Source organism: Schistocerca gregaria, chromosome 6, assembly GCF_023897955.1.
Source record: "Schistocerca gregaria isolate iqSchGreg1 chromosome 6, iqSchGreg1.2, whole genome shotgun sequence".
NCBI classification, from domain to species: domain Eukaryota; kingdom Metazoa; phylum Arthropoda; class Insecta; order Orthoptera; family Acrididae; genus Schistocerca; species Schistocerca gregaria.
The window spans coordinates 311,840,112-311,853,495 of NC_064925.1; the positions used below are offsets into that span (position 1 = coordinate 311,840,112).

General features: G+C 38.9%; 1 protein-coding gene across 4 annotated transcripts in view; it reads right to left on the reverse strand.

The window, feature by feature from the left end:
* Positions 1 to 13,384, reverse strand: part of LOC126278384 (oxysterol-binding protein-related protein 3-like) — a 277,416-nt gene that overhangs the window by 82,260 nt on the left and 181,772 nt on the right. For all 4 annotated transcript variants that reach the window (XM_049978472.1, XM_049978475.1, XM_049978473.1 and 1 more), the window contains 2 exons: positions 5,743 to 5,953; positions 4,702 to 4,883 (listed from right to left, as the gene is read on the reverse strand). In XM_049978472.1, coding sequence (XP_049834429.1) covers positions 4,702 to 4,883; positions 5,743 to 5,953 — 393 coding nt within the window. The remainder of the gene's footprint in view (positions 1 to 4,701; positions 4,884 to 5,742; positions 5,954 to 13,384) is intronic.

Below are 13,384 nucleotides of genomic sequence, written 5' to 3' on the forward strand. Positions count from 1 at the left end.
TAAAATTTAATGGGGTCGTTGTAGGGATGTTGCGAGGTTGACATGGTATTAGTAGGTGGAAAGGGTAATAGGTTAAAGTGAAAGTAAATAGAGATTTATATAGGGAGAGATAAAGGTGTGAAAAAAGTCGAAAAAGTGTTGGTTTGAGATGAGCTATGTTGATCATGTGCAGAACTTAGGTTGGTGAACAACAATGGGTGCAAAGGTTGGGTAGTTATGTTGTCTCCAGATCACGTTAAAGGGTGGGGAAATTCAAGAAAATTTCGAAAAAAAAAAAAAATTTTTCGAAAAGATTTTCGATAAATAATTTCCGAAAAAATAAAATTCGAAAAAAATTTTTGAATAAAATCTCGAAGAATATGTGTGTAAATGTATTCAAAGGACTGGTTATGTACTGGCAGGTTATGAGAATGAGGCTAACAATTGTTTGATGAAGAAATAATAACGTGTAAACCTGTGGGAAGCTGCTAAAAAATGATCGGTTATGTGGGAAAAACGGGAATGGAAATAAAACGAAAGTTGTTGGAAAAAACTGAGATGGTTGTGTAATGGGTGAAAGGAACTGATGCTGTGAAATAGTATTCACGAGTTTACACGAAATGTTTGTAAACTTGGAACAATGGATTTTATAGCAGCGGTTATGTTGAAAGCGTTGAAAATTTTAGGTTATGGTTTGGAAGTAAATTACGTATTATTGAGTATAATTAGGCAGGATAAAATGTATGGTAGATTACGGACAAATGGAAGATGAATACAAAGTGAAACTTCTTGTACAAACGAAAAGAGAAAGTAAGACGATAGAGAAGATTTCGAAATGCAACAGAGACAATAACAAACGTAATTGTTGGGTTCAAATTAATGATGATGTAAATAAAATAGAAAGAAACTTCCACATGGGAAAAATATATTAAAAACAAAGATTCCAAGACTTACCAAGCGGGAAAGCGCCGGCAGACAGGCACATGAACAAAACACACAAACACACACACAGAATTAGTAGCTTTCGCAACCGATGGTTGCTTCTTCAGGAAGGAGAGGGAAAGACGAAAGGATGTGGGTTTTAAGGGAGAGGGTAAGGAGTCATTCCAATCCCGGGAGCGGAAAGACTTCCCTTAGGGGAAAAAAAGGACAGATGTACACTCGCACACACACACACACACACACACACACACACACACACACACACACACACACACACATATATCCATCCGTACATACACAGACACAAGCAGACATATTTAAAGGCAAAGAGTTTTTGAGGAAAAACAGCAACATTATCAAGGGTCTCATAAACTTCTCAAAAACTTCCACTCACTTTTTTCCGTCGTACAGAAAGCCAGCCTAAAGTGCAATTTCAAGAAAAGGCAGTCTTTCCGGTTGTGTAACAGTAGTGAATTAAAGATCCTCGGAAAGTTCAAAGTAAATTTTCTCAGGTATTTTTGATATTTACATTGAACTGCTTTGGCAAAATTATATTTGAGTTCTGAACTTCACATATATAAATATTAAAATTCCATTTCCAGTTAGACTCCTTGTCAGCATTATCTGCTTATCAGTATTCCATCACATACAAACCAACACTGTGGCATATGAATGCAGAGGCTCTTTCCCGACTCCCAGCTAGCTGTGAAAGAAGGTGACCAAAAGAAGGTTGGGTGCTTCCATATCAACTAAGAGGCCCTTTTAATTTTAAACAATTTTTCAATTCATGGCATCCACTACTGCAACTGAATCGTAGAAGAACCTCATGATGAGATAACTTTTTAAGTGGGTGAAATCAGACTGGTAGGATTATCTCAATACAAAATCAAACCCAGCATCATATTGCTACTTTTCTTTGAAACATAAGCTGTCAGCTCAGCATGGGGTCCTCCTACTTGCTATGGACCCCTGTGGGTAGTGATCCCGCCCTCACTCTGCACTCTGGTCCTTGATATGCTTTATGTGGGTCACTGGTGTCCCACACAGATCAAGATCTTGGCCCACCACCATGCTTACTAGCTGGCCACTGAAAAAGATAGTGAGTTTCTTGGCCGCTCATGTCCCAACTTTGTCCCCAATTAGGCATCTCCTCAAAAAGTTTTTTCATCCTGGCACCATCCTGCTGCTCCTTGGGACAGAGTTCAAGTAGACTTTGCAGCTGCTTTTCTGAACTCAGCGTACCTAATCATTGTGGACCCTTCCTCAAACTTTCGACATGTCAGCAAAACATATGAAAAGTGACAATTAAAGCACTTGGCAGGCGTTCATGATAGAAGGCTCCCCATGGACCATATGACTGATAGTGATCCCCAGTTCATATTTCCCCCACGTGCAGAGTTTTACACTAAATATGGCATACAGCAGATCTTGACTTCCTTTTCACCCTCATTCAAATGGTGAGGTGGAGCGGATGATTTGCACTTTTAAGGAAAGATGAATGTAGCAATTCAGTCTTCTTCTAACAAAGGCACTCTAATTTTTTATGTACATACAGGACCATGTCTGTTACAGGCAAAAGACCAGTAGAATTTCTGCATGGCAGGCAACCTGTAACCATTTTCCACCTGTCTTCCAGCAACAGCACTAGCAGTGTATGCCACATTGATGTAGCTCCCATAAGGGAAACTCAGTATGGGGTGGACCTTCAGATAGTATACGGTGTGGGCCCCCGCTACCATCAAAGGTGGCCAGAACTGTCACCTTTATAACTTCGGAGGACAACAGACATTACTGGCAGTGTCACCTGAATAGCTGAAGGGCTGACCGACCAAGCACTGCAACCTGGGAGTGTGGCAGCTATCTCCAGCCTCCTCCTCCTCCTCCCCCCCCCCCCCACCCTCTCCATCCCTCAGCCCCATTGTTGTTGCAGTAGAAACCTCAAGTGGATGACCATAGTCAATGCTGCCACACTACAGGGAACCCCCGTCCTATCTCCCTGACCACAACAGCGACCTCGTTGTGACACAGTGCAATCACACAGACCCACCCACTTCTCTTCCCACGTAGCTGCCTGTCCACAATGTTAAGATGGCCACTCTGGCAGAGGTGTGGCCCTACCTTCTTGCAGAAGTGACATAAGTTTGGTTCTTTTTGAGCCTATGTGCTGTCTCAGGGGTGAGGTAAGGGAGTGACGCTGTATCCATTGACTCAGAGAGCAAGACTATTTACTCACTTACACAACTGGAGGTTTTACATGCTCACAGCAGACAGGGAGCATGCCCTAACTGGCCAGAGGAACACTCTCTGCACATCACATGGATTAACCCAATTTTCTCTGGAGCAAATGTGTATTATATTCAGTTTATACATTAACAACATACATGGTGGCTGCCCTCTTGTCTGGTAGCCAAATTATTGGCTTGTTATTCTTTGAAGCTACTTTCAATACAGACATTTATCCTAAAATTTTCAAGAAATTATGGGCTCAATTAAGCAGTACTGCTCTTTCCAGCCAGATGGATGTATATTCCACACATACTACCAATAGATGTCTTATTCAAGGAGTCTTTAAAGAAGAATCAATCATAAGCAAAGGTTAGTGACTAACTCATTTGCTGGAGTTGTCTCCTTATGTGGTTTCTTTTTTTTCTTTTTGCATGGATATTTAAATGGAAAAGTGTACAAAAATACCTTAAAATGGTAGGCTAATTGAAGAAAAACACATAAAAGTATTGAAAAAACCCATGTTATAGTCCTGAACTAAGTGAGTTTGAATTCGATTTCACAGGCATGAAAGTTCACAGTGGTGCAGAACAACCATTTTTAACATATGTTGTAATTTTTACACATGCGTAGTGAATGACAGGGGTAGCTGACAGGGTACAATGAGGCACTGACAACTTTCTGGTTGTTGCCAATCTAGTCTCCCTTTGTAAGCAAATACCACTTTGTCTCCTTTTGTATCAAAAGCATGTGTGAAATAAGTAGTTAAAAGTACCAAAATTTGTATCATTAGTCACTTTTAAAAACTTCAAAAACAGTATTCAATCACAAAATATGAAACAAAACTCAGTGCAGCAAAGGAACACGAAATGCTGACAATAATGCCAGGGCAAACAGCACTACATGCTATGCTATGGATAGCATCTGGCAAGTTCTAATGATTCTGCTACTTCTATCAGCCACTGTGCTGAGTGTCTTCATGAAGAGTGTGTATGGTATTGTTTAGGCTTTACTTCATATAATCCATCCCACACCCTAAAGATTAGGTAGTAATTTCATTTTGGAACAAATTGGGGTATTTGCACTACTTTTATTCTTTTCTTAAATTCAATAATCAAAAACAGGTGTATCTGTTTCATGTTACCATGGTGCATTATTATGATGTACAATCACTTGTTATGTGCTCTGTACATCTTGATGTTTTCACCTCCTCATCAGATGTACCACTGTATAGTATAAATTTTTTTTTTTGAAGGACCAATAGATTGCTCTACAACTATCCTATGTGACGGGTTTTCTTCTCTCTCCGTATTTTTCTTCAGTCAGTATTGGCAACGGGAAAAGCTGACTGCTAGGGAATAATATACCACTACTAAAAATTTTTATTATCCAGTTTACCCTTATACTATTATGCTTGCATGTTGTCATTTGCTTCACTCTTTCCCCCTCCCCTCCACTGAGTGTGTCCTCTTTGTTATTTAACTGTCAAACATTTAGTCTGGACGTCACATACTGACAGAAATATTAACAGATGTGCAAAACACACAAAACACCAACCTGTAACATGGAGAGAGGTTCATTTAAAGCCACTGGCATTGAAACTTGTGAAAGATCTTTGCCAATATTCTTGCACAAAAGGTTCCACAATGAAAGTCCTTCTGTGTCTGGACGGACGGCGGGCAGTTTGGTTCTCCTGCCAGTCATACATTTTATACTTGTACTGCCTCCGCCAGGAGCCACTGCAACAAATATAAGTCCAATGAGATAGAGGAACCTGTGCCTATTTGTGGATTTTTTCTGTAATATGACACTACATGAGACAATTGAGAAAAAATACCTACTCTTTTTCTCCAAATGAGAATATAAATATTTTATTTAGTTTATTTTGATTGTGGTTTAGACTAAAAAAAATCCTTGTATTAGCACCTCTGATTATTTAAACACATTTTATCAGATGCTAATGTGACAAGTATTGTGAACCACAGTAAAAAATATACAAATGCTGGCACAAGAGTAACACAATAACATAGCTTCTGAATTCTTGCAACAACAGATTACATTCTTGTGAATAATGATAAAAAAAGAGACTCGTCTAAAAACAAAAAGATCACGAGGAAAAATATGTTGCTCAGAAAACTGAAGAAGAAAAACCACCTCCACTTGTGTCATCCTGCATCTCCTGACATGAAGACTAAGTGAATATGTTTCATTTGACACTTTTCCCCACCTTTTTAGTTGTACCACCTGCTTAGATCATGTCTTCAATTGTTAAGAGACAAAATAAATCACCCTTCCTTCCAATTCTGAAACCTCTATAGAGAGTCAATTTTTTCAAATTTTATATGAGGACTGCACATAAATTAAATTGCCCAAACATTTTTATTCTCGCTCTGTTTTAGCTATAAAGTAGAATCTGATCATTTGAAAAAAACAAAAATAATTATACAAAATTATAAAATGAGAACGTGATTTTCATTAGACTCCTCACATTATTATTACTTAAGCACTCAATGGACTGACATAAAAAATTACAACAAATTTAATTCACTTTTTATTTCAACTGAGTTATACAATCAAACAGAAACTGGTTATTCTTACCACTCTGTGCAGGAGTGTATTCAGTGCCGACCTCACTGTTCTCACTACTGACGCTGCCTTCCTCACTCGTTATGCTGCCAGCTTCTGAAGAAGTATCACTTTCACGACCCCCTCCACCATCTTGTATTTGATACTCTTCGGCATCGAAGAACTCTGAAGCACTAACGCAGGAGGAGCTGTATGAAAGTGATGCATGTAGTGGTTTCTGCACCTGGAACATTCAATTTGATTCACTAATCTGAATCTGTTTCATAGAGCTTTTATCGAGAATTATTTCATTTAAAATTACTGTTTCAGCTGCTCAGCTCTCAATGGTTTATGAAATGTTAGGTACAATATAGAATACGAATGTGACAAAAGTGAGAGTCATTTCTGCAAGTGTATTTTACTACTTGATGCTTCAGTATTATGCACACGAGTTCCAAGACATCTAAAGTTTACAAATTTATATAGACTGAAAAAGGAGTGCCACCTATTTTCTGCATTTCAGCAACAAAGTGTGATGAAGTACAGAAAAATAACAGCAGAAAATGGAAATAAACATTATGCTACAATGAAAGCTTTTGTGAAGATTATTTTAACTGAATATTTTTGCCTCTACTATTGTAACTATGATAAAACTACGGGAACAAATGTCAAGAAGAACTGTGAAGTTGCAGTTATAAAAATTATTAAGTTCAACCCAGTTATTGTAAAAATTTACTAATCACCATTTGGAAATCTTGAACTTTTCTGGAATACAAGGAATGTTCATGAAAATGTATGAAACATCACAACAACTGAACTGATTGAAAATTTCATATTCCACCTTTGAGTTAACACAGTGAGACATCTAGGGTCTTGAATATAGTTGTCACCTCCTCCTAAATAACTCAAAGCTGTGCTCTCAGCAGGGAGGGTGAGGTTCACCACCAACACTAATGCCAGAGATCCAATGGCCTCGTCTGCTCATGCAGGGTGTGATTCTGCTCCACAACAATTCATGTCCACATGTCTCCAAGGTCACACTTGGTATAATGGACAAGTTCAAGTAGGAGCAACTTGGGCATCCACCCTACAGTTCAAACATGTCGCCTTGCAACTTCCATGTATTTGCTCCATTAAAAAAAAGGAATCTCAAATGGAAGCACTTTAACTATGATGGCAAAATGTGATTTGGTAACCCTATGCAACACCCCCCCCCCCCCCCCCCAATGAACCATGGACCTTGCCGTTGGTGGGGAGGCTTGCGTGCCTCAGCGATACAGATGGCCGTACCATAGGTGCAACCACAACAGAGGGGTGTCTGTTGAGAGGCCAGACAAACATGTGGTTCCTGAAGAGGAGCAGCAGCCTTTTCAGTAGTTGCAGGGGCAACAGTTTGGATGATTGACTGATCTGGTCTTGCAACATTAACCAAAACGGCCTTGCTGTGCTGGTACTGCGAACGGCTGAAAGCAAGGGGAAACTACAGCCGTAATTTTTCCCGAGGTCATGCAGCTTTACTGTATGATTAAATGATGATGGCGTCCTCTTGAGTAAAATATTCCGGAGGTAAAATAGTTCCCCATTCGGATCTCCGGGTGGGGACTACTCAAGAGGACGGCGTTATCAGGAGAAAGAAAACTGGTGTTCTACGGATCGGAGCGTGAAATGTCAGATCCCTTAATAGCGCGGGTAGGTTAGAAAATTTAAAAAGGGAAATGGATAGGTTAAAGTTAGATATAGTGGGAATTAGTGAAGTTCGGTGGCAGGAGGAACAAGACTTCTGGTCAGGTGACTACAGGGTTATAAATACAAAATCAAATAGGGATAATGCAGGAGTAGGTTTAATAATGAATAAAAAAATAGGAGTTTGAGTAAGCTACTACAAACAGCATAGTGAACGCATTATTGTGGCCAAGATAGACACAAAGCCCATGCCTACTACAGTAGTACAAGTTTATATGCCAACTAGCCCTGCAGATGATGAAGAAATTGATGAAATGTATGATGAGATAAAAGAAATTATTCAAGTAGTGAAGCGAGACGAAAATTTAATAGTCATAGGTGACTGGAATTTGTCAGTAGGAAAAGCGAGAGAAGGAAACATAGTGGGTGAATATGGATTGGCGCTAAGAAATGAAAGAGGAAGCTATCTGGTAGAATTTTGCACAGAGCATAACTTAATCATAGCTAACACTTGGTTCAAGAATCATAAAAGAAGGTTGTATACATGGAAGAATCCTGGAGATACTAAAAGGTATCAGATAGATTATATAATGGTAAGAAAGAGATTTAGGAATCAGGTTTTAAACTATAGGACATTTCCAGGGGCAGATGTGGACTCTGACCACAATCTAGATAAGCTGAAAGAAGCAGAGGTTGTACAGAGTTTCAAGGAGAGCATAAGGGAACAATTGACAGGAATGGGGAAAGAAACACAGTAGAAGAAGAATGGGTAGCTCTGAGGGATGAAGTAGTGAAGGCAGCAGAGGATCAAGTAGGTAAAAAGACGAGGGCTGCTAGAAATCCTTGGGTAACAGAAGAAATATTGAATTTAATTGATGAAAGGAGAAAATATAAAAATGCAGTAAATGAAGCAGGCAAAAAGGAATACAAACGTCTCAAAAATGAGATCAACAGGAAGTGCAAAATGGCTAAGCAGGGATGGCTAGAGGACAAATGTAAGGATGTAGAAGCTTATCTCACTAGGGGTAAGATAGATACTGCCTACAGGAAAATTAAAGAGACATTTGGAGAGAAGAGAACCACTTGTATGAATATAAAGAGCTCAAATGGCAACCCAGTTCTAAGCAAAGAAGGGAAGGCAGAAAGGTGGAAGGAGTATATAGAGGATTTATACTAGGGCGATGTACTTGAGGACAATATTATGGAAATGGAAGAGGATGTAGATGAAGACGAAATGGGAGATAAGATATTGCATGGAGAGTTTGACAGAGCACTGAAAGACCTGAGTCGAAACAAGGCCCCGGGAGTAGACAACATTCCATTAGACCTACTGACCGCCTTGGGAGAGCCAATCATGACAAAACTCTACCAGCTGGTGAGCAAGATGTATCATACAGGCGAAATACCCTCAGACATCAAGAAGAATATAATAATTCCAATCCCAAAGAAAGCAGGTGCTGACAGATGCGAAAATTACCGAACTATTAGTTTAATAAGGCACAGCTGCAAAATACTAACGCGAATTCTTTACAGACGAATGGAAAAACTGGTAGATGCAGACCTCGGGGAGGATCAGTTTGGATTTCGTAGAAATGTTGGAACACGTGAGGCAATACTGACCTTACGACTTATCTTAGAAGAAAGATTAAGGAAAGGCAAACCTACGTTTCTAGCATTTGTAGACTTGGAGAAAGCTTTTGACAATGTTGACTGGAATACTCTCTTTCAAATTCTGAAGGTGGCAGGGGTAAAATACAGGGAGCAAAAGGCTATTTACAATTTGTACAGAAACCAGATGGCACTCATAAGAGTCGAGGGGCATGAAAGGGAAGCAGTGGTTGGGACAGGAGTGAGACAGGGTTGTAGCCTCTCCCCGATGTTACTCAATCTGTATATTGAGCAAGCAGTAAAGGAAATGAAAGAAAAATTCGGAGTAGGTATTAAAATTCATGGAGAAGAAGTAAAAACTTTGAGGTTCGCCAATGACATTGTAATTCTGTCAGAGACGGCAAAGGACTTGGAAGAGCAGTTGAACGGAATGGACAGTGTCTTGAAAAGAGGATATAAGATGAACATCAACAAAAGCAAAACGAGGATAATGGAATGTAGTCAAATTAAATCGGGTGATGCTGAGGGAATTAGATTAGGAAATGAGACACTTAACGTAGTAAACGAGTTTTGCTATTTAGGAAGTAAAATAACTGATGATGGTCGAAGTAGAGAGGATATAAAATGTAGATTGGCAATGGCAAGGAAAGCGTTTCTGAAGAAGAGATATTTGTTAACATCAAATATAGATTTATGTATCAGGAAGTCGTTTCTGAAAGTATTTGTATGGAGTGTAGCCATGAATGGAAGTGAAACATGGACGATAACTAGTTTGGACAAGAATAGAAGCTTTCGAAATGTGGTGCTACAGAAGAATGCTGAAGATAAAGTGGATATATCACGTAACTAATGAGGAGGTATTGAATAGGATTGGGGAGAAGAGAAGTTTGTGGCACAACTTGACCAGAAGAAGGGATCGCTTGGTAGGACATGTCCTGAGGCATCAAAGGATCACAAATTTACCATTAGAGGGCAGCATGGAGGGTAAAAATCGTAGAGGGAGACCAAGAGATGAATACACTAAGCAGATTCAGAGGAATGTAGGTTGCAGTAGGTACTGGGAGATGAAGAAGCTTGCACAGGACAGAATAGCATGGAGAGCTGCATCAAACCAGTCTCAGGACTGAAGACAACAACAACAATGCAACATTATTTTTTATGTTCGCATAATTTCTGCTGATCTCAAAAAAAAAAGGGGGGGTTGTGGTTTTAGATCTACTATTAGGTTTTTTCCCTAGCGTGTACAGTTGTTTTAACATATAAATTATACTTATTTTTCCTTTAAACCTAAGTTCCACTGGGAGAAATTTTATTGCAAGCAACGGAAGTTTTATTTTAGTGATATGCAATAGCTGGCCAAACTTGTCACACCCATCTGGCTGTTAGGCAGAAAACTTTAGCTCCATGTTGACACGGTATAGTGTTGTGAGGTTATATTAGTGCTGTTGAATGAAGTTTTACTGCTTCTTAGAAATTAATTCCCCAAGTGTCTGAATAGCACAGACATATTGTGTTATGTTTGTGGTGGCTACATAATTGCTAAACAAATTTATAGTTTTGTGAAAAATGTTTGCTATGCATACTTCGGCACAAGATGGCGTGACCAAGCTCAGCACTGCACAAGGTGAGTAGAACACACAAAGACAAGAAATGGAAGGTAATTAACTGACCTGAAAGAAAAATTTTCCAACCTGGTTAACAGAATATACGAAATTACCCAAGACATTATTACCTTGTTTTCACAGCATGCTTGGATTAATGAAACAGATCATAAAAATCACTTCCAAAATATGGTGACACCTTTCTGTTCTTGGTAAAAAGATTTTCAAAAGCATCTTACGATAAACTTTTGTTGGGCTGCAGGTCAGTAATTTAATGAAAGACAATTTGTTTGAAAGAACAATGCATCCAGTGGTTTAACGAGCTTTCGAATCTTTTAAAGAAGTGGTGCCCAGCAATTAGGTAACAGCAAACATCCAAATTACAAAATCATGTTTAAAAAAAGTTGCAGAGTTTCACAAATCAGGAATGTAACATGAGTGTGAAGCTTCATTTTCTACATTCACATATTTTTTTATTTTCTTATTTATTTGTTTCCCCTGCGAACTTTGGTGTAAAGTTAGTGAAGAACAAAAGGGAATCATTCCATCAGGAGATCAAGTAGATGGAAAAGAGATACTAGAGAGAAGATGGAACACAAACATAATGGCTGAATACTGTTTTATACTAAAGAGAGACAGCAATAATGAAGGGAGACAATCAAGGAAGCTAAGTATTGCCCCATGTCAGAAACCACTTGATGCAGCAATGGAACAAAAAAAACTGCAACTACATGTTGTGATTCTGAAATAATTATTGGCAATTTTAAGTTAATATACACCATTGTCCACTCTAATCCAGTTTATAGTGATTCTTTACAAAGTACAAAATAAATAATCTATTTTTAATGCAATTTAAAATGTTGTTGTTGCTGTTGTGGTCTTCAGTCCTGAGACTGGTTTGATGCAGCTCTCCATGCTACTCTATCCTGTGCAAGCTGCTTCATCTCCCAGTACCTACTGCAACCTAAATCCTTCTGAATCTGCTTAGTGTATTCGTCTCTTGGTCTCCCTCTACGATTTTTACCCTCCACGCTGCCCTCCAATGCTAAATTTGTGATCCCTTGATGCCTCAAAACATGTCCTACCAAGCGATCCCTTCTTCTAGTCAAGTAGTGCCACAAACTTCTCTTCTCCCCAATCCTATTCAATACCTCCTCATTAGTTATGTGATCTACCCACCTAATCTTCAACATTCTTCTGTAGCACCACATTTTGAAAGCTTCTATTCTCTTCTTGTCCAAACTATTTATTGTCCATGTTTCACTTCCATACGTGGCTACACTCCAAACAAATACTTTCATAAACGACTTCCTGATACATGAATCTATATTCGATGTTAACAAATTTCTCTTCTTGAGAAACGCTTCCCTTGCCATTGCCAGTCTACATTTTATATCCTCTCTACTTCGACCATCATCAGTTATTTTACTTCCTAAATAGTAAAACTCCTTTACTACTTTAAGTGTCTCATTTCCTAATCTAATTCCCTCAGCATCACCCGATTTAATTTGACTACATTCCATTATCCTCGTTTTGCTTTTGTTGATGTTCATCTTATATCCTCTTTTCAAGACACTGTCCATTCCGTTCAACTGTTCTTCCAAGTCCTTTGCCGTCTCTGACAGAATTACAATGTCATTGGCGAACCTCAAAGTTTTTATTTCTTCTCCATGGATTTTAATACCTATTAAATTTTTCTTTTGTTTCCTTTACTGCTTGCTCAATCTACAGATTGAATAACATCAGGGAGAGGCTACAACCCTGTCTCACTCCTTTCCCAACCTCTGCTTCCCTTTCATGCCCCTCGACTCTTATGACTGCCATCTGGTTTCTGTACAAATTGTAAATAGCCTTTCGCTCCCTGTATTTTACCCCTGCCACCTTTAGAATTTGAAAAAGGGTATTCCAGTCAACATTGTCAAAAGCTTTCTCTAAGTCTACAAATGCTAGAAACATAGGTTTGCCTTTTCTTAATCTTTCTTCTAAGATAAGTCGTAAGGTCAGTATTGCCTCACGTGTTCGAACATTTCTACGAAATCCAAACTGATCCTCCCCGAGGTCCGCATCTACCAGTTTTTCCATTCGTCTGTAAAGAATTCGTGTTAGTATTTTGCAGCTGTGACTTATTAAACTGATAGTTCGGTAATTTTCACATCTGTCAGCACCTGCCAAAGATATTTGGGATTGGAATTATTATATTCTTCTTGAAGTCTGAGGGTATTTCACCTGTCTCATACATCTTGCTCACCAGCTGGTAGAGTTTTGTCATGACTGGCTCTCCCAAGGCCGTCAGTAGTTCTAATGGAATGTTGTCTACTCCTGGGGCCTTGTTTCGACTCAGGTCTTTCAGTGCTCTGTCAAACTCTTCACGCAGTATCTTACCTCCCATTTCGTCTTCATCTACATCCTCTTCCATTTCCATAATATTGTACACAAGTACATCGCCCTTGTATAAACCTTCTATATACTCCTTCCACCTTTCTGCCTTCCCTTCTTTGCTTAGAACTGGATTGCCATCTGAGCTCTTGATATTCATACACGTGGTTCTCTTCTCTCCAAAGGTCTCTTTAATTTTCCTGTAGGCAGTATCTATCTTACCCCTAGTGAGATAAGCTTCTACATCCTTACATTTGTCCTCTAGCCATCCCTGCTTAGCCATTTTGCACTTCCTGACGATCTCATTTTTGAGATGTTTGTATTCCTTTTTGCCTGCTTCATTTACTGCATTTTTATATTTTCTCCTTTCATCAATTAAATTCAATATTTCTTCTGTTACCCAAGGA